This window comes from Cataglyphis hispanica, chromosome 12 (genome assembly GCF_021464435.1).
Source record: "Cataglyphis hispanica isolate Lineage 1 chromosome 12, ULB_Chis1_1.0, whole genome shotgun sequence".
Taxonomy (NCBI): Eukaryota; Metazoa; Arthropoda; class Insecta; order Hymenoptera; family Formicidae; genus Cataglyphis; species Cataglyphis hispanica.
This window is the reverse complement of record NC_065965.1, coordinates 5,228,013-5,250,280: the sequence shown is the minus strand read 5'-3', so window position 1 is coordinate 5,250,280 and position 22,268 is coordinate 5,228,013. Positions and strand designations below refer to the sequence as shown.

The window sequence follows — 22,268 nt, the reverse complement described above, 5'->3', positions numbered from 1 at the left end:
TTCCGGAAGTTCCGGCTCGCTTCCTTTCGTGCAGACTGCCGTTTACTACATTCATTTCGAGCGTACAATAGACTTTTATTTCGCTGTTATTAATCTTCAATTTTCTTCAACGTTTATTTTAACCAGATTTTTTTAACGTGCTAAGACGGGAACCTTTATTATAAAAATAAAATATTAATATTCCAAGGATAAAATTGAAATATTGATGTTTCTTTATGAGTGCTCACGTTCTTTATACTCCGTTCTATCGCTCGTCCCGGATTTGTCGAGAACTTTTCCACCCACGTCGATGCCAACGCACTCGGTGTATCCCGAGGAAGCGGCTCGCGGCCGCGTTTTAATACCGTTCGTTTGACAAACGTCCGCGTATTTCTCTTCCTAACACTCGTCATTAATCTCCCGATGACGTGGATGAAAGAATTCGCGCACGAGCGAACCGTTATTGTGCGTACATATGTATGGCGCCGTTGTGTGTTACTATGCGAGAGAGCGTTTTGTTCTTTCAACGCGTTCATAGAACACGAAGCGCCATTAAAGAAGCCTCTTGATGGCGTAATAACCGACCGCAACGCGCTGTTACTTCGCTTGTATTGTGCATTTTATTTTAATTAAGCGTATTCTACGATCTATTTTTGGCTTTAATATTATACCATTACATGGATTACGCTCCGTGAAAAAAAAATCCGCTCGCGATATGACGTAAAGTTCGTAATATCATGATGCATACAAATTCATATTTTTTTTCCGCATGATATTTATTTGCACGGATTATATTTTCGCACTGACACAATGATGGAAATCCGCGAACCGGACACACCGTTGACACACGCGCTATCTTCGTGTCCGATCGATCGAGATGCAATCGTACTTTATACACGATATCGCGATCATCCGCGACGGAAGGATTGGTCGCGCGCGTTACACGCGGAATTGGCCACGTCGGCACTTTACGTGACGCACGGGAAAATCGAAATTCCGTGCTTGCGTTACACGCGTTGCAAGCCGAACGGTGACTAATGCCGCGATTCTCCTACCTCGCGTACCACCTAGGCTCGCGTGCAACATGCATCGCTGCATATAAGTCTCGTCGCTACCCACCTTGCGTTATCCTCCGTGCCGCGGATATCTACCTGGCGGCGAGTAATTTTCTTTGTTAGCCGGGCCCACGATCGGCTATGACCACAACGTTTATGCAAAACTGTGCCATATACTCTCGTAGATAAGATTAAAGATGAACGGGACATACATGCACACAGTGTCGAAGACAGGAAAGCTGATATTCCACAATGAGGCTTGTCAAACGTTGAATCTCTAATTGTTCTTCGCAAAAAAACAGCTGATATTTTTAATATTATCTCTCTTTCAATGCAAATCATCTTTAGACATCGCAGTTTTTCATTACTCGATATTTTATCCTTTTATCCTTCGCCATATATTCGAAGAATATTTTTTAAAAAATTAAAAAATGCTATACAAAATATTAATTACGCTACGAGCCACGACGTAATAAAGCCACGTAATAAAATTTTAATTATGAAGTTCAATGCGTTTGAATAGTATGTTGGCGCCAGTACGATCGTAATTAAAATATATAATAATCATCACGTTTAATAACTCTCATGTTTTATATTTAAATTATTCTATATACAAGGTATCCCGAAATTAAATCTATGCCGTCACACGCGTTAAGTCACTGATAACTTTGGCCAACATAATATCTTATATTAAAGGCAACATGTTGATTTGATTTTACAGCCTCGTTCATATGCAAATAACTGCTCGTGTAGAGAATAATAATTTTGAACTGGAACGCGCATGACTATCGAACGTGACAATCGCGACAGCGTAAGTGCCATCATAAGAGTAAATATAGACAGCACTTATACAGTTATTAAGTATTGTTCTCCGCTGTACGTGCGCGGGGTGCGCAGCGTGAATTTGACATTTTATACTGCTTCCTGATTATATTATCATACCGAGAGACCTCGTCGCAACGTAGGTAGCACGTTACGTTGCATTTCACGATACCGATTACGCTCGCGCTATGACAATTCGTCACGGCGATCGAACAATCATGCACCGCGTAATAGTGTATAGTGTAGGCGTTTAATGAATATGCGGTATTCACTAATGAGTATCTCGCTTTCACTCGCATAGAACAGGATTACCTTACCATTAACGTTTGCATAATGTTTGTATTTGCAGGTAAATAATATTCATAAAAATGTCACTTTTATCTTGTCCACTCCCTCTAAAATTTTCCTTTTGCTTGAAATTTTTCACTCCTCAAAATTTGTCTTTTAGTCAGAATCACTCTTTTTAGAAATATCTTTTTAAGATATTTTTCACCAAATTTGACTACCTACAGTAATCAAATAATGATACGATACTTTTCAGGTAGATATAATCGCTGGATTTATCTTTTATATTAAGGATCATATAATGATCATTGAACCGATACGTCAATTTGATAAACAAATGCGTAAAAATAAGCCAGGCCATGTTGCGATATTTTTATTGGATCATTTCGATCAGCAGAAAATCCGAATTACATGAGCGATAAGTGTCACAATATCGATCACTGCTTGTCCCAGACATGAAAAACGCAATTCACAAGTTCGAGATCCGCAGTAGTGAAATAGAATTGTGTAACTGCACAAATCGGACAATGTCGGGGTTTGGTGATATGCAAATAGCTACAAGCTACAAGACTCGACAATCGGCGGACGAATACGCCGAACGGTTAATGCCTTACGGTACTACGAGCGATACGTTACCGTCCGTGTACCAAACGTAATTCCGTACCGATATTACCGTTACACACCTATCCTTTCGTTATTTCATTGAATCTATGCCGACCGAGAGATTGCGCGAAAACTTTGTATCATATCGCTTTTACATTAGTGGGTATCGAGCGGTTATCTCGATTATCTCTATTATCTGTTATCGAATCTAAAATATGCCTATTGAACAGAATTGCAGAGCTACTGTATGAAATATACAGAGTACGTCACATCTATCGTACTTGATTTTATCGAATTTCTTAATCGACGCAATTTTTCAAAAATTTTATTAAACGTAGAATAAATTATTATTCTTATTGTTTTAATTTATTAAAACCGTAAATTTTTAATCATTTGTTACTTAAAAATTTTTAGCTTTTTTGACATCTTTTTTTACTAAGCCAAATATATGTTTATTGAATAGCTATTGTATGAAGTACATAAAATACGTCACATCTATTATATCCTATTTTATCTACTTTCTTGGTCAACTCAAACGCAATTCTTTGGAAATTTTATTAAATGTAGAATAAATTATTATTATCCTCATTTTTAATTTACAAAAGTATCTAAACTTTTAATCGCTCGTTACTCAAAAACTTTTACCTTTCTCGACATTTTTCTTAATTGGATCAAATTAATAGAAAAAGTTTCCAGACACAACAAACAGAAATAGTCTAAGGTAATTTTAAAATTCACACATTTTTTTTTTGACTATTGCGATATTTCGTACACCTTTACACGGAAGTTAAAGTACATACACGCCTTTAGACATACGATTGATACGTAAAAATAATTAATTACTCAGATTATCTAAGCTGGGTGCGTAACTTTAATTAACGTCTTGTCCGTCGGACGCTGTTTGTGCACTTGTGCGAGACCGCAGAATCGATTAATACCATTAAAATCATTAGACATGAGAAAGGGCGAACACGCATCTACCTGACCAGCATGGTGCCGTTGCCGTTGTCGGGTTGTAATACCGTTTAGTGAATGCACGTCTGCGAGCTTGTACGTATATCAGTTTCTAATCTGCGACAGAACACGCAGGATGAAGGTTTCGTACAAGAATCGTGCTCACGTAACGAAGCGTGCACGTTGGCCGCGCATATAATTATGCACGCGCGCGAATACCTCGGAATTACCGTGATATGTTCGCGTGCGCATTAGATATCCTATAAGGTATCCCTTTTTGCGGATAATATAAATGAGCGAATTTAGAAATAATTGCTATAACGGATGTTTATATACATGCCAACTTCATCGACCTTATTTCTCACGAATAGACTATCAGAGTGAAATTATATTGCGCACGGTACCGCAAGTGTTAATAAAATAAATCATTATTATGAAGACTCGTTTATAAATTTTCTTCGGTTGAGCCTGTTTTTTTAGATGATTTATTCACGATAAACTTTAAGATAGAATTCTATTTATAATTTTATACATACTATATATATATTAATATATATTTTTATATAAATATATTTTATTTTTTTTGTTTTCCGTATTATAAAGATGAAATTACAAATAGAATTTGATCAAGAATTAATAATAAATCATCTAACTTTATTTTCATGTGTATTTTTTACTCTTTACAACAGAGTCCACATAAAATATATTTATCTTTGATGTAGAGAATTAAGAATCTGTAAACATAATTTGCTTTATAATTAAATTCTTTTCAAAAAGAAACTACAGATTGATCAAATAATACATCATTTGACATCCTTTTCAAAAGTATTCTTTATCTAGACAAGCTTGAAGAGGCAGGGAATTAAAGAAAAAAAATTATCGTGTAAAGAAATGTCGCAAAATACACGTCCCAAACATGTTTTGAATCGAAGAGACCTTCGGGGCTTGGACTAATAGCACTCGAGAGGACGAAAACCACCTCGTCAAGGAGTGCGATATGCTAATGCGAATATGGTTTTCCGACCGTCGACTGATTGTTGTGACTCATCGATCGGTCCCTCATCTCTCGGCCCACGCAAACTGACCATTGACGATCTTACATCCTCCTGCCGATTCTCCTTGTGGCGTATTAAATTAAGGAAAGACATGCGCATTTATAGCTGATTAACTTGCACCGACACACGCGCATTCACGTATTACAGTCGCTAACAAGACGGTCTATGTAAAATCGATACTTCGAGTATCATCGATCGCGCTGAGAATGCTCCAGATCGACGTTACATAATACGTTTATGTGTGTATGCAACATCATGTGCTCAACGTCGAGAACATTTCGCAACAGGTGTAGGCGAACGTTATGTAACGTAATATCATGACGACACATATGGAATATATTCATATGAAAGTTTTCTTAAATAATATTAACTTTGTTTCCTCTGTGGAGATGTTTTAATTAATTTTCCTTCACTAAAAAATTTATTAATATTTATCAAGTGTTATAAAATTTTTTGTTTTTCGCAAAATCAGTAAATTTTTAGAAACAATAATAATGTCGTTTTATCTCCGAAATGTGTCATTTTGGTGAAAATAGAAAATATTTTTATCACATATTTTTATGAATCTTAATATAAAATTATTTTCTCGCTCTCGTAATATAAATGTGATCCGAATTTTATTTATATTAAAGTACAACTCGATAATTTTCTAAGCCGTTAAATGATTACCGTTATTCATACAAGAATTTTTCGCGATCATCGCGCGGGCTTTCAGTTCGATGCAACGAATGCAACACGTGATGCAACGTATCGCTGGCCGACGCTGACTATATTCGATTATCATATACTCGACATAACATATGTATATGCTATACATAACGGGAAAATGTCCAACAATTACGAGATAAATACGAATCGACTGACATTGAGTAACAAATTGAATTAAGAAATTAGATTTAAATTAAATTTCTGGATAATAAACTAAAAAGAATTATTAAAAAAAAAATAAAAAAATAAGATTTATTATCTTTTTTTTTAATCAATGTTTCATTAAATTATGTGCTTTTATCTCAATATTTTTATTCAAAAATAATTCCCAACATATTATTTTTTATTTCGCGTTAAAACAATGTCCTTATTTAAGGAGACTATCGATTATGTTCCTCCTTTAGAGCTCCGTTAGAATCATTACATTAACTATTATCTCATTGCGAGTGTAGGCGTACGTCATTATCTCAGCGCTTACGTCACTATCAATATCTTGATCTATCTCAACTTTCATTCGCAATTCCGTAGCTCGTAGCTCAATTAACGTAATTAACAACGAAACTCACCGAGGCCAGGATGGTGACGAGATAACGCTGGGTCCTCTCGTAATCGAGCGTTCGATTGACCGTGACCTGTCCCTGGTGCGGCAGGTTGATACTAAAATAGCCGTATCCATCGGCGGTGGTGATTCTGTTGCGTCCAACGCCTTCGTTGCTACCGATCCTGCTACTGTCGCCTGGTGCGATCGAATATTCAACGATGCCGTTGACACCGGCGTCGGCGTCGAACGCGTCGACATTCTTGAAGATCGTCGAACCGACCGGAGTGAGCTGAGAGAGAGAGGGGAAAAAAAAACAAAACAAAACGAGAGAATTATTTTCGATATAATACATAAATACATAATTCATCCACCTCTTCCTGCCTCGAGGAGAGAAGCGCACCTGGTCGGGATAAAGAAATCGTGGCTTCCCTTCGAGCTTCCAGCTGCGATGAGAAATCGCGGAACGATATATTCCGTGGCGATTCTCGCGGAATCGAGCGGGATTAAATTTATGCGGCGCGCTTTACGCGATTTCAGGGGGATGTTGGTCGGGGTCTCGGGGTCAGACATCAGAGTGGTAATAAGTGGTAGTAGTGGTATGCACACAAGAACCGTCGGGATTCATAATTCGAGCGGGAACAGGCCAAGCAGGTTGTTCGCAATGTGCATGCGAGAGACGATCTATGGGGTACGGGGCGAGACCTCGTTGGGGATTACGCGAAAATAATTCAGCGGAATTTTTTGCAGCGGCGAAAGCCGCGCGCGCGCTTCCGATTAATCCGCGGAGATAAGTCGGCGACTACCGTGCGGCGCGACCGGAACGTATATCCTCGCGATTCGCTCCTCGGAGTCGACTCAATAGGAGCAATATTCGCATGCACCTTCGCTTATCTAACGGGATCAAGATTATTGCTTCAAAATACTGCGTCCGATTCGTGTACCGTCTGCCTTTTCGCAATAGTTTCCGTAGTAAAGTAGAAATTATGATTATGCGTGAAAAAGCGAATCTTGTACTAGCAACAAATCTGCTGCGATAAATCCAGCTTTATCTTGATACGGATAATGCACATTTTCCAAAGATGTTCAACATTTTTTTACTTTATCTGCAGTAAATATAATATAATAGAGCTGGGTTTTTATAGACAATAAATAATATTTCCCTCTCTCTTGAGAGATAGAAATAGGTAGAATTAGTGTATTTCTCAAAATTAAAGCTAAGCTAAAGCCATAACGTTGTGTTCACACACGGAAACACTTAAAATGGAATATTCCTGGTCATTAGCCACAGCCATAATGGCGTGGAAGCTGTCTCATTTACTTAATGTAGCTAATTTCCATGAATTTTTTGACAGTACAACGAGCAAAGATAAAAATGCGAAGAGGGAGGGGAAAAAGGGCGGATTGCTTCCGGCATTTTGCAATCAGCTGAGAGCAATTATCCGTGAAGAGTTTCGCTTGTTCTCGCGTGTCCACCGTCGGTTGTCGCGACGAAACCGGTTGCTCATTGTAGATTAATTAGCTCAAGCAAAGATTAAGCGCAAACCGACGACGATTTCGCGATTTCGATCTTCCGCGGAACTCTCACAATTATATGCACGAAAGATGGAGGAAAGATTTCGCTCTCTGAGCCCCGCACTGTATTTCGCTTGCAGATTCCACGCTAAGAGCGGACGTAAAGGCGTCATTTTAATTAAACGATAATCTGAAATCAGCCAGAATTACCTTCGCGGAATCGTCTCCTTTCTTGCTGAGCTTTGAAATGATCGTGGCACGATTCTCGAGTTCTACAATGGCGATTTATACTTTAATTACTTTCAACTGAATAAGAAAATGAGAACAAATCATCATAAGATTACGCAAATAGTTTTTAGAAAATTTAGCGTTTCAATTTTTTGGCATCTATTCTATTATTACTCTTTTATATTCGAGCGTGCGCGCAATTGCTAGACGAATTGTCCGGTATTAATGCACGCGTTGCGTGTTCTTGATGTAACGGTTCACCGATGTAAAAGATGGAAGAATTCGCAGTATGCGTGGCCCCGATCGACGACCGTCGATGTTCCCGCTCTCGCTTTAACATCCAGAATATAGTTCTCGTCAATTTAACGACGTGACGAATCTACTTTCTTCGAGCACGCCAACTCGACACGATAGAGCTTGTCGAATAATAAAACTTCCGCATTCGACATACTTTTAATTTCTGTAAAAACTTTGTCATGCAAGAAAAGCGTCCGATGAAAAGAAAGCGTTACGATGTGACGCAACATTCGAGAAAGAATATGATTGCGACAAAAAATAATTATTTTGACGCTTATAATAATTCAAACGCTTTTTCTGTTATTATGTCTATCGATATTTAGTTATGTTAATATAATTATAAGAAAATATGCGCTCAAATTATCGCGCTGGCTCGTCATTGTCTTTTCTCAACTTTGTTTGAAATAATTATTGATCATACAATTATTATTCCTTATTGTCTATATGATAATTAATCGTTTAATTCATCTCGCCGGAATATATTCATCAAACTTTCACCGCACATTAGTTCTCTTTTGAATCTGCATCATATTTAAACGCATAATTATAGTATTCATTATTGTATTAAGTATACATTTTCAGCTGCATGTGCATATCGTACAATACCGCAACTCATTATGGGGATAAATTTATATCTCCATGACGCGTATATACCGTGAATCAATTTATATTTAGCCTGCATTTTCACGCCCAAAATTCAATTACTCTGTTAATACAAAACGTATTTTCCACCGCCCGTGTCCTCGTTCGTTTTACTATAGATACGAAGCAATATCGACAGAAGAAATGTAATTGTGATTAAAGCTATTTATGCGACTTGGAAGATGATCCAGCAAAATTCTACACATATACATACACATGCCGTGTTAATAACGATATTCAATTAGATACAAGATAAAAATAAAAATTAGAATTTTTTTTTGCAACAAAAAATGCTTACCTCCGGCACAGTGGTTTCGTAGGGAGTGTTAATGAATTTCGGTGCATTATCATTGATATCGGACACTCTCACAATCACTGGAATCGTTCGTTTTTTGTTGGTCGACTTCACCGTGCAGCTCAGCTGAAAACCAAAGAAGTATTCATATAGTATTCATATAGTAGAATAGTAGATATAAAAATTTAAACACACATTTTAATGTTTAATGTTTAATTTTCATTAAAGAACATAAATTAATAATAAATATGGTATATATCAATAAACTGATTTGCTTTGATAAGATAAAGATAAAACCAATATGTAATTATATCAATCGTATCTGCATCATATAAATCAAATTAGAAGTTAATTTTTATTATTAAACGCCGATAAATTTAATTGAAAAAAGATAAAAACCGCGCGTATATAAAACTATTATTGGAATATTTACGAGTGTAATAATTTTATTACATCGATTGCATGCTTTCACCAGCATTCTCCCGCGCAACGCAATAATTAATTAATCTCGGTCAAATTAATTTATTCTGAGCTCGATTATACTCTCCCCGTCTATAGGTTTTTCCTGAATTCATCAAAACGCTGCGCATTGCTGTCACGGCCGAATTTACCTCTACCTATTTCTATCTCCGTTTCTTGATCTCATTAAATCTTACCCATTCGTTCGATCAATACAAACTCTTGAAATGCTCGATGCGGTGCTCCAAACCTTTCACATTCCTCGTACAATAATGTCATAAGGCACAGTACATTACATATATGTACTTTGCTGAATATCAAACCAGCCATCGAAGAAACGGCATCTTCGAATCGTAAACATAGCAATCAGCAACCGTATTAGTTTCGCATAATTTTATAAAAGAAATATTTTATAAAGATAATTTTATAAAGAAATATTTTATAAAGATATACGAATTAACATACGAATATACGAATTAATTATATAAATATCTTCAAAAAGCGGAATTTGCAATTAACAGCAAGCACAGCAATCAACAACCGCATTAATTTCGCATAATTTTATGTAAAAAATATATATACGAATTAATATATAAATATGCAAATTAATTATACAAATATCTTCAAAAAGTGGAATTTGCAATTAGAAATATATGTTAAAAATAACCAGAATATCGTTTTGTCTATTTTACCACGTAAAACGACCGAGAAATGTTTTGTTTACGTTTTTATTCTCGACCGATATGTCGGCAAGAAGTAAACACACACACACATATACATAGATTAAACAGGGATATCAAAATTCAAAGACGACATATACAAATCAGATATCAATATACGAGTTAGTCGTAGATGAAGACCAACAGAACAATATCGTAAGTAAATTATCAAGCTTTTTAAAGAAAGAAAGATACGCTTTTTTATAAAGTGATAGAAATCATCTTTCGGATTAAAGAATAGAGATATCTCTCTCTTTCTCGATTCATTTCAGTTTTCTTCATTCTCATTTTACTAAATCACTAATATTAAGTCGATTTTTCGGTACACATTTCTTACAGGAATAAATTATAAAATTTGTTTTAAAAAGAGAAATGAACTTTTCCTTTCATACAGTGTTGTCTTTTAAGAAAAAAACAAAAAGAGTTGCTCAACTCATTTTCTTTTGTTGTAAAAAAATTTTGTAAAAATAAAAAATAATGCTATAATTTTCAATATTGACAATAAATAGCTGATGCAGAAAGCCATTATAGATATAGAAGACTTGTCTGCTTCCGCTTTAAGAGTTTGTAGCTCGTGACAGCAAAGCTAATAATAGAACATTTCGCAGACAACTTTTTACACAAATAACAAGATTTTCTCCAGAGAAACGAAGAAAGTTTCTTGTGTCAATAAAGCGACATTTTAAGAGAGCAGCGGATACGCTAGAGGATTAGATGCTTAGACGTTTAATAATAAAAAAAAAATTTATTTGAAAAAATCGAAAAATACAATTTTCTTATCGTAACTATAGTTTATAACTCTCAAAATATTAACATTCTAATTAATAAAAACCAGTATTTGCTTATCTTCAAATATTTGAGTTGAGAGAAGAATATGTGGTGAGATAGTATATCACTTTTCTTATTTATATCTTTTTGTCTCCGTATTATCTTTGTCTTTATTATATAAATATTATTCTGCTCTATATAATTTTCATTAAATATTATTCTTTATGACATAATATGCGTTCGCTTGAAAATCTCGATTATGAAAACATTATCTCGCGGAAAGTTAGGAGAATTAAAAATCAACGATATTAAAAATGATAAAAATTTCAAACAAACACGAAAGCAATGCGTAAAGAAATAAAAATTTCTGTTATCGCGATCTACAATAATCGAGCAGCGTGGAAGGAAATAAAAAGGAAAAAAATTCTCGCATGGTAGCACGTGCGCTTTATCGATTATCTAGATTCCTGTTGGCAGTGAATTTTAATGTAGCAATTTGTTCCACGATAATTTCCGCAAGAAAATATTTTCATTGTTTATTATAAAAAGACTTAAGTTGTATCTCATAGAGCTCGCGAGAGACAGTAAACTTTCTCAAGCGGAAAGAAGACGTGCGCACGAATTGACAGCTAAAATCATATGTGAACCATCACTTGAGCGATAGCGTCTTATTGACGTTTGTCCAATTTACGTCCGAAAGCAATCTCTTACGAGCGAAAGTAACACGCGGAATTAGTGTCGTGATAAACGTCGTCACTTTATAAAGCATATGACGCATCCATAGATTATTCAAGCCGCATAATGCCCTATTACAAACTTATCAGGTCTTGAGTGATCTCAATCTTCGAAAGATGATATCTTAGAAAATATGAGTATTCGCGTTGATGCAAAAAATTTGCTAAAAATATCAGAAAATATGCTCTTGTAATAAAGACTTAGATTCATTTTTTTCGTATTATTTATTTTACTTTAAATCTTATAAAACTACAATTTAATTATTTATTAATAATTTATTGACAAAATCTTTCTATAAATCAATTAAATCAGCGGCTTCAATAATCTCTGCGGAAGATTAAAGTCTCTTTACCTGAAAAACTACATGCGAGAGATTTTCGTCATCTCTATCCAATGGTTCGAGAAGCTGCAATTTCTTGCCATTCAATTTGAAAAGAGGCGCCCTTCCAGGAAAGATAAGCTCCAGCATGGTCTCGTTATAAGGATCACCGGACACTGGAAGTTCTTCCGGTACAGTTCTCTGATCGATCGCTGAAAAAGGAAAGTCGGCGAGGGCGATTATCATTGTGCACATCAATTTATCTTATATCTAGGACGAGAGCGCAAATGGAATTTTTAATAAATTGCAAATGCACAGAATGAGTTTTCTACATCGACGATATTTTTGCTATTTGTTTTAAACCGAGTAAGCAAGAAAATAATATATTATAATAATAATAAAAATTGCAATTTTATTATTATAATAAAAATATTTATAATAATAAAAAAATGCAATTTTTTTTAATAAAAGAAGATTATTTTAAAAAGCCAGAATTAAAGCTTCTATCGATATTTATTTTGTTTATTGAGAGAAAGAGAAATTTTTTCTATTAAAATATATACAAAAAATTATCAGAGAGTAATTGAATTCGTATAAACCATCCATTTCTCAAGGAAACCTTTTATCGCTTGTATAATATGGCTTTCTCATGCAAAGATCAATCCGTCTATGTTCCGCGTAATGAATACTATCTTGGTGGGCTGATATCAATCTCAGGGAATATCTCATTAGAGAAAGCCAATATGGTTTAATTACAAAACGTATTGTGACTGTTCTACTATTCTAACGTTCCCGTCCTTTAATTTTTATCGTCGTAATTACTTTCGTTTGACCGAACTAATTAAGTTTCCTATTACACTGTCAGATACCATTCCTTGAAACAAATTCAACATTCTGATGTTATTGCATTCAGATTAAATTAAATTGTGCTGATAAATTTTAGTTTAATATATATATTCATTTTCATTTTTCTTTTTTTCTTTTGTTAAATTTATCTATTTAAAAATATCAAAACTCGTTAATGTTTTTAAGAAACAACGTAATTTAACTGATATGAAAATATAATAAATCCAACAGACGGACGATTTTGAATTCAATTTGTTACTCTATCTAATTTTTCCGGAATAACCATTATTCCAAGATTTAATATATTAATGTAATACGTGGAATGAATTTAATATCACCTGCTTATGATAATAAAAAAATCATTTCCCCGTTAAAATTAGATCGCTTTGAGAATCGCCCGCCGACAAAGTGTCATGCATTATGTATATGTCGTACGGTGATATGTTAAGAACAAGCAAGAGATAGTAGTTGTTCAGATCTTTGGCATACAAAATGATTTCTCTCGCGGTAATATCAGGAGTCGACGCGCCAACAGCGTGACTGGCTCGATTTCGATAATCATCGATCAACAACCTCCACGCGCCCTCCCCCCCTCTCCATAATTTCCGCAATTCAGAGTTGCAACATAATACAGTCTCGAAATTGGTTTCGTTAGTTCGGGAAACAAATTACTCGCGAATGTGAACAACGAAACTTGAGCAGTTGCGATCGATATAGCTGAGTGTGACGTGGGACAAATCAAGAAACGGATGATATGACACTAATGAGGTATAATTTGCGAAAAAATATAATATCTGAATATAATGGATGTTGCTTAAAAAGCAGCACCAAACTTTTCCCGGATAAAATACACGTACGTTTTATCATGTTCCAGAATAAAAGCTGTCACAAGAACTAAATGAAAGTATAATGATGTAAAGGAAAAACGCTGGAAAAGTAACAATAAAATTGCAAAAAGTATAACCAGGTCCAGATCATTACCAGGAAAATATATTTTTACTCTGGTTTTTGTCATTCATCTAAATGTGAATTGTTAAATTCACATTTTTTTACATTTACAATTTTAATAAATTATGTTATATTATTCTTTGATATTTATTTTTAGAAAATTGTAAATTTTAATAGTTTACAATAATAAAGAAACAAAAATCTATAGTTTAAAAAAATACGATAGATTGTACTTACCATTTCCTCTGCTTTCCTCAATGTCAAGTATGATATTCGATTGTCCTGATTCCACCTCGCATAAACCTGAAATGTAAAACGTACAAAAATTTATAGTTTAATATTACTTTTAATTTATCCATATTTGTGTATCAAATGATTCAATAAAATTATAAAATATCAATCTTTATAATTTTTATATATGTTAGTAAAAATTTTAAAGAGAGAATAAAAAAGAGACGACATAAAGAGTACTTTAATATACTTCGTAATATTACAAAATTATAATTTTCTTTTATTATAATGCATAAAACATTAAAAAAATCTGCATAAAAGGTCTTCTATTTATAAGCATTATTAAGATTTTTATTGTAACATGTATGTGACATTACGTTATAGTGACTCGAAAAGATTCATTGTGTAATATTTTTTGCCTCTTTCTCTCTCTCTCTCTCTCTCTCTCTCTCTCTCTCGCCTTTTTATAATATATAAGCTATACAAGATAAATTAATAATAAAATCGAAATGTGATGATTTAATAGCTACTTAAACATATTGTATTAATAGCGCTAATAATATTTATACCAACGATTATAATTAGTTGACAATAAACACATAAAATGTTTTTCACTGTGAAAAATTCTCTTTAAAGCATTTATACTTTAATCAACTAGAAAATGCAATCAGCTAAGCAATAAAGTAAATTATAACGATTATATCTTCATGAGAAGAATGCAATATTGTTTTCTGCAGCGTATATACAAACAGAATATTCTAATTTCATTTACGTGCTAAGCTACATAAAAAGCTGGAAATACAATTAACTTGACTAGCAATTTCACTCACAGTTGCAAATTGAGAATATATAATATAATATAATAATAAGTTTTTGTTTTTCATTTAATTTCAAATATGCTTCATTTACACAAAATCTCACTCGTGGTACTTAAGATAATATAATAAAAATTGAAAAAGAAAGCTTCAGAAGCCGCTGTTATTTTTGTTAAAAAAACCATTGCTCCGAATTTATGAAAAAATCTCGAAGACTATAGATATATATTCGCAGATAGTTTTATCTAAAGCTTCATGTCATCCTGTAGAAATCGATGCCCTGACGCGAAACTTTTGTGTTTGATTTCTTCTCAGAACCCATGCTCTCTCATTGTCAGACAGATGTGAGAAGTCCGTTCGGACGGAAACGTGACGCGCAAAACGCTTACATTAAGAAAGAAGATTATATAGCATTGCGAGCTCCAGGCACATTTTGACGTACATATATATGCCAGCTGTTATGAAAGAAACCGGTCAATGGCCGATTTTTGTCATGGCATCCCGACAGACGGACGAATTAATCGAATTTGCGCGCTAATGAATACGAGAACCTAATTACTGATACGCTGCCATTATCTATTTGGATTCCTTACGTTGCAGGATGATTTACAGCGTAAATTGCGTAACATATTAGTTTATCTTAGTTACTTTTATAAATTCATCTTTCGCTACTTTTCGTCTGAAAATACCTTTCTCGAGCATACAATTAAGTAAACAAAGAAATTTTATATCATATTTTTTTATAAAATTTTTTTGAATTATTTTATAATATAATGCATGTAAAATACTTCAGCTTTTATTTTATCATACTTAAAATATTATATAATATAATTTTTAGATAAGAGAACAGAGAGAGATTTTTATATCATTTTTTCAAAAAATTTATATCTAAACAAGAGTTTTGTTGAGAATTATATAATTTTTTTATTAAATTTTTATTAAAAAATAAATAAGAGATTTTATTCCGCTTAATAATTATTTTTTACAACATTAGTCATTTTAATTGCTTTTTTTACCTGAATATATTTTTATTTTACAAATCACGACATTATATTCTACTACTCAATCGATGCGCATCGCATCACGTCGTATTGGTAAGTTTTGTTTATAATTTTGTGACAATGTATTTATGTAAATATTTAAAATTATTAGTGTAACAAATACATGTATATGTAAAATATGTATGTATATAAAGCACAAGAAATATTTAAAAAAATTAAGAATATTTTTCTGGCAATTATAAATATATAAAGATTTAATTTTAAATAAAATTAAAATAATATAAATAATTAAAATAACGCAGAGAGAAAATATAGCAAAATATTCTATATTGCATATTCTATTTATTTTACTCATATAAATAGGAAAATTATCAGCTTTCTTTATAAATATTTCGTTCGAATATTTACATACATATTTTTCATATCAGATACAATTAATGGACATGGAATTAATTAACCTAGAATCTAAAAGGCGGGTAATCCAATTCACATGACCTCTCAACTCAACTCATGCGGTTTCCGTGTAGCGCCGTCCATCCGTCATATTGCGAATTCGCGCAATTTCCACGCGAGCATTCGTCATCATCCAGCCAGCTACGTATTCCCTGCTCTCATAAAGTTTCTCGCGTAAATCTCTCGAGACAGCAAGCTACTACTGGCAAACCCCGATTATTTCTTCCCACGTAGTAAGTGATCACGGTATTAGAAAGCTTATCCCGTAGAAAACGAATGGTCCATCGTGCTGATCGCAAACGGTATTTATCGTTCCCAAAGATATTCGAGTTGTTTTACGAGATGCAAAGATTTTACGGGTAACTGATTTATGTTCTATCGTCGATGAAAACACCCTCGTAGCAATTTCTGATCTTGCATGATTTGTTATTCCTTTCAACGCGTCTGACACTCGCGTGCTGGATTTTGCCAAACTCTTGTAGACGATCTTTAAAAGTTACGCGCGATACGGGTTAAAATAAAAATATTCTAGAACCTAACAGTCTATCATAATGACAGCCGGCTATATGGAATCCAGGCTTGTCGTGGGAAAAGATACTAAAAGTCAAAATTGATATCTCTGCGACGAAAACTTTGTTTTCAGCACTAAATCCATTACCGTGAGAAGATTGTATTTTGGGGCATGTATTGGAAAAAAGTTTTGCAATACCTGGATTTTCATAAAGTTGTGCATCACTTCTCACGTAAAAAGAAAACAATATAATACAAATAACGTATCAACTAAAAAGTTAATAACGTTATACATACATATATCACGTTTAAAAAAGAATAAAAATAAAATAAAATAAAATAAATAAAAATAAATAAAATAAAATAAATAAAAATAAATTTATTTAGGCAGACATTTTTCGCATAGAAACAGAAAATATTTTTTTTGTTAATTTGTAGATACGTTTTTCACGTTACCAAACACGCATTCACGTTTCCCCATTTAAACTCTTACCTTAAAACAACCGCACCTCTATCTCCCGTTTAAGCACGCGAATTATCGCGTCGGAATTATGTACGTTTTATCCCCGACCCATTCTAAAGCCATTCTCCTGTGTATGCGGTTTATGTTGGTCGCAGCTTCCCTTGAGCTTATCAATTCCCCTCGTGAAGCGTGAATCTCCATAAAATGTCAATGCACTTAGAATATTTTTCTTTCACTTTGCAGTCGTAAAATAGAGATAAGAAAAGAAAGGGGAACAACAATTCATATAAATCATATTTTTCATGATATATGTGAAAACAAGAAAAATATTACGTCAATTTCTGAGATGCGGAAACACTTAATAAGACTTAATTACATGAACAATGGTAAATCGGAGAAAGTATGAATAGCTCGCATGAATAACTTCGCTTTTATCTCGCGGACTGTAACATTCTCCGGATAATAAAAAATCTACCGAAGAAAAGAACTTCGCACTTCCGCACGTGCCATCGATTCCCGAACGCGTTTATGCGCGGCGATGACAATAAAACATACGGCTTATCCATCGACCGTGACAAAAGTAATTGGCAATCAATTGAGATAGATTTACGTGTATGGGAAGCCGCGGTTTCAACCATGATTTTTATGGCGCGAGTTGTACTAATTTTATTCTACTCTCCTGCCAGAGAGAAAACGTCTCTTTTTAAATAAACTTTCTGAAGAAATTTTAAAAGCAGCTTTGAGGGCTTGATTTTGGCAACAGAATAATGCAAACAATTGATAATTCCGTTAACTATACTTACCAACTTTGGCGTGAGCATTCCGAAGATATAAAATCACGTACAGCAAACACCAGAACCAGTGGGTCATTGTTTTTGCCTGTAAAAAGAGAAAGACACATAATAAATACTAAAATTAAATTAATAATATTATTAATATTTCAATTACAATCGGATCATATAATCGGATAGACCATAAATTAAGGAAAGACCGCGAGGAGACTCGTGCGTGCGTAATCAGTCGCATCTGGCGAGCTCTAGATTCACCAAAGAAATCATCATATTCATAAGTCACGCTCCCCTAACTACCATTACTCACGACGATCCTTGGTGGCTTTTAAGCAGCTACTTTACTAAAATCTCGTGAAATACAAGATGTACTTTCCGTCACATTATACTTTCCGCTGCCGTTTAATTCATGATGCATTAGTATGCCTCTCGCCTTATGTTAGCGACAGATAATCTCATTGTTTCTTAAACACACACACACAAGCATACTTTGGTAATTTTAAACGTATGCTTGAAAACTATCTTCCATTAAGAGATTAAACTTTCCTCTTGCATTAATTTCTTTTCGTAATGTCAGCCATTCCTAAGTCTTGCATAATTTAAACAAATCAAAATAGATTTTTAATCTAATTCAATAATATTTTTCGCAATAAATAAAGTATGTTTTTGACATATTTTACATTTTCGACGAGTCATAGGATATGTTTGATAAAACTTTTGGATATGCGACACTTACGCGAATTTCAGTTTCGGGTCAATTAGCGCAAAGGAAGCTTAACTGGCAGATAAAGCCGTACGAAATGTCGGAAGCTTAATAGGGGCGCGTCCTCTTTCACGTGAGAAGACACCGGGAGGCTCTCACGGGGGAAACAGAATCGATAACGCAGGCGGCTCTGTGAGGTCTTATGCTAATGCATCGTTGATGCACCGTGTGTAAATAAGGCTATGTGTCAGCGCGAATAAAATGCCGAACAAAACAATGTTATCAGCCTCGCGTGATCTTTCGGGCACCCCTGTTGGCTCCGTTTGCTTGATACCGTATAGACTCTGATTTTTCTCATCTGAACACACGCGTGCGAGCACGACGGTTCTCTCATATCAACGCGCGTGAAGTACAACCGACCTTGCGAGAGAGATGCGTAATCTATGCATATAAAGATCCGCACGCGAATGTGTGAAACAATCAAGCGTGGTCTTTAAGGGATGAAACTGCATTGCCTCTTTCCTTTTTATCTGATTATAAATTATTCAAAGTGTTTTCTCTCACACAGAGCATTACGCAAGCTGACTGTATTGATAACAATCTGTATTTTATGGGCATTGAAAGATTTTCCTATTGAGAGACAATCGTTACATATATTTCGTAACATGACACAAGGAAGACAACACGCTTTCGCGTTTATGCTAGATAATGTGTACGATTTCTAATGGATAAAAATTGAAAATCGTGAGGGAGAAAATTGTACGAGCCTCTATAGTTCCGCATAGCTGGGAACTTTGCGTGTTTGCGAATCCCGCTAGATCGTGTAGCCACTTCGCGCTTAAATTAGGCCATCGCCTGTAGCGTCATTCGTGCAACTGTCTCGCAAGTACGAAAGTCTCCCAACAATCACGCACTCTGCGATTTTTGATCTCATGTTAAACTATTTTTAAGCAAACTCTTCGTTGATCCTGAATTTTAGATTTTTGCGTAAAAAGAAAAAAAAACTGATATAAAACCTTGAATAGGATTATAAATTGAAATAAATTAAAATCTGATAGTTAGATTTTTATTGAAAAAAGATGAAATTAAAATTTCCGAGTAATCTCTGATTTTGAGAAAATCTCTGAGTTATTTTTAGAAACGCTCACCTAAATGAAAAGTAATGAGAAAAGCAAGGTAAAAGCGCGCTATTCATCGATCCCATACATAGGTATATATATATCGTGGCGAATATATTCGCCAAATTTTTTCTCTCGATTACAAAGTTTCCTTTTGAAATGCGGTTACGAATGACGAGATTGCGCGCAATATCCTCTCGAGAGTCAAAGAGGACGCCGTAATTGATGTAACGAGCAGTCGCTCCATTCACCGTACTGGAATAAGCGAAGAGGCGTTTGAATTTGCGGTTTATAGCACAAAGTTTATGACGAAATCTCTTACATTCGATAATTTGATCTTCGTTTATAAAAATAATATTTATATGTTTCGGCTTGGTTATCATTCGCGCGATGCTCGAACAGAAAAGTAGCGCTTCGTCCAATTCCTATATATATTTTTATAGAAATTCGACGATTTATAATTTAATATATATATATATATATATATATATATATATATATATAAAATTATAAATCGTCGAATTCCTATATAGGAATTGGATACGTATACAATATATATATATATATATATATATATATATATATATATATATATATCAGTACGTAAATGTTTCAACAACAAATTATTACTAACGTGGTATTTGGCCTTGGCTACGTAAACATTGGCACGCTGTTGTTAATGTATGTGTTATCATTCGCAGGGCACATTCGAACAGTAAGGTAGTAGAGCGCGAACACTCCGTCAAACTTCATTATATTTTGGTTGATCCTTTAACATTCGATTTTTCGACGATTTAAATATAATTCGGATTGAGAACGCGCAATAAAATAGTCGAATCGCAAGCCTGAATAATTAACATAACGATAAGCTCCGTGATATATTAATTGTTTATTAAATAAATGATCTATAATTGAAAATCCTTGTATAATTTAATATTCCGTTTGTACATATACGTCATAATACGTCATAAAATAATTTCGGATATAAATTATAGGTATATAATATGGTATGCGGCCTTGGCGGCGTAAACATTAGCGCGCTATTGTTTACGTTTGACGTGTAGAGCTTTGTTGTCATTCGAAGATTTGAATAGTATTAATAATAGTGGAAGACGCTACATCATCAATTCCTTTCTTACAATATTTATTATAGTTATCATTCACGCGACGACACGAACAGAAAAGATACAGAGACATTTTGTTGAATTCCTTTTTCAAACGCGATCGCGTCAATTAGCGGAAAATAATTTGATATAATTAATATGATTAATAATTATTTTTGACGCACGTTACATCATACGTTATATCGTGATGATTAATTCGAAGAGCGTATTTCGCATTATTTATTTTTTTTTTAATTAAATTTTATTTTATTTATTTAAATAAAAGAAGCGTGATGATGTCAACCCAAAATATTAAGTTATCGTTTTATTTTTATCTCTCTTTGTGATAATTATTTCTAATATAATAATTTCTTCTTTAAATATAATTTAAATTTTAATTAGATTTAAATTAAATATTATAAAATTACATTATTATTTCTTCCGGTACTTTATTGTTCGACTCTTCGACGATCTAAATATAATTCACGGGAACGCGTAATTAAATAATCGAATCTCAGGATCAAATAATTAACAAAAGGCTTTGTAATACACATCTATCGATTAATAAATAATTAATCTATAATTTAAAATACTTATATAATTTAATATTTCGCGTATGTATAATATACCTCACAGCACATAAAATATTTCAGTAACTTATTATTAATAACAAAGTGTTTAGCCTCGGTGACGTGTAGCGCGCTACTGTTTACATGTTATGGCGTTGTTATCATTCGCACAGCGATACTCGAGCAATGAAGTAGTGGTGCAAAACATTTCGTATAGTATCGAGATACCTTGTTCTAAGTGCGATCGTGATTAATATTAAAGCATAATTCGCTATGATTTTTAACGCTTATGAAATTAACGCTCAATTAATTTTGATAATTTTGATAAGCAACACAAAACGATATCGTGATAATAAATCTTTATCGAAGAACTATGCATGCGAGTGTTCCGTGGTTGGGAGAGTCGTGCAAAGTGTCCTGCGATGACATATATTCGACTAATCGTAATTAATTTTGTTTTCGCGAGTGTAAGTGCTACGTGGATACAGTAAAGGAGCGAGAGAGGAAAATGAACTTTGGAAAAGCATCTGACGATGGAATAACGATATGTGCGGTAAATAATTTAATCGCGCGGTTAATCTTGCCGAAGTTCAAGAACTTCGGTTTAAGAATCGGCTGTTGAGGTACGCTTCGACGAATCGTTCGGTTAGAATTCGGTCGATTTTGGAATCGTCGTTCCCTTCTCTTGTGCCGTTTATCAGCAATGCCGTTTATCATATTGAGAATAGTTGACTATGCTTTATG

General features: G+C 33.9%; 1 protein-coding gene across 3 annotated transcripts in view; it reads right to left on the bottom strand.

Moving 5' to 3' along the window:
* Positions 1–22,268, bottom strand: part of LOC126853628 (cadherin-99C) — a 103,017-nt gene that overhangs the window by 16,410 nt on the left and 64,339 nt on the right. Inside the window, exons 2-6 of one of the 3 annotated variants that reach the window (XM_050599495.1) lie at positions 18,047–18,122; positions 14,008–14,073; positions 12,010–12,188; positions 8,980–9,102; positions 6,028–6,291 (exon numbers count right to left, since the gene is read on the bottom strand). In XM_050599495.1, the coding sequence (XP_050455452.1) occupies positions 6,028–6,291; positions 8,980–9,102; positions 12,010–12,188; positions 14,008–14,073; positions 18,047–18,122 (708 nt within the window). Of the gene's footprint in view, positions 1–227; positions 1,005–6,027; positions 6,292–8,979; positions 9,103–12,009; positions 12,189–14,007; positions 14,074–18,046; positions 18,123–22,268 lie in introns of those variants that run through there. The other 2 variants (XM_050599496.1, XM_050599497.1) reach the window with 2 other exon arrangements.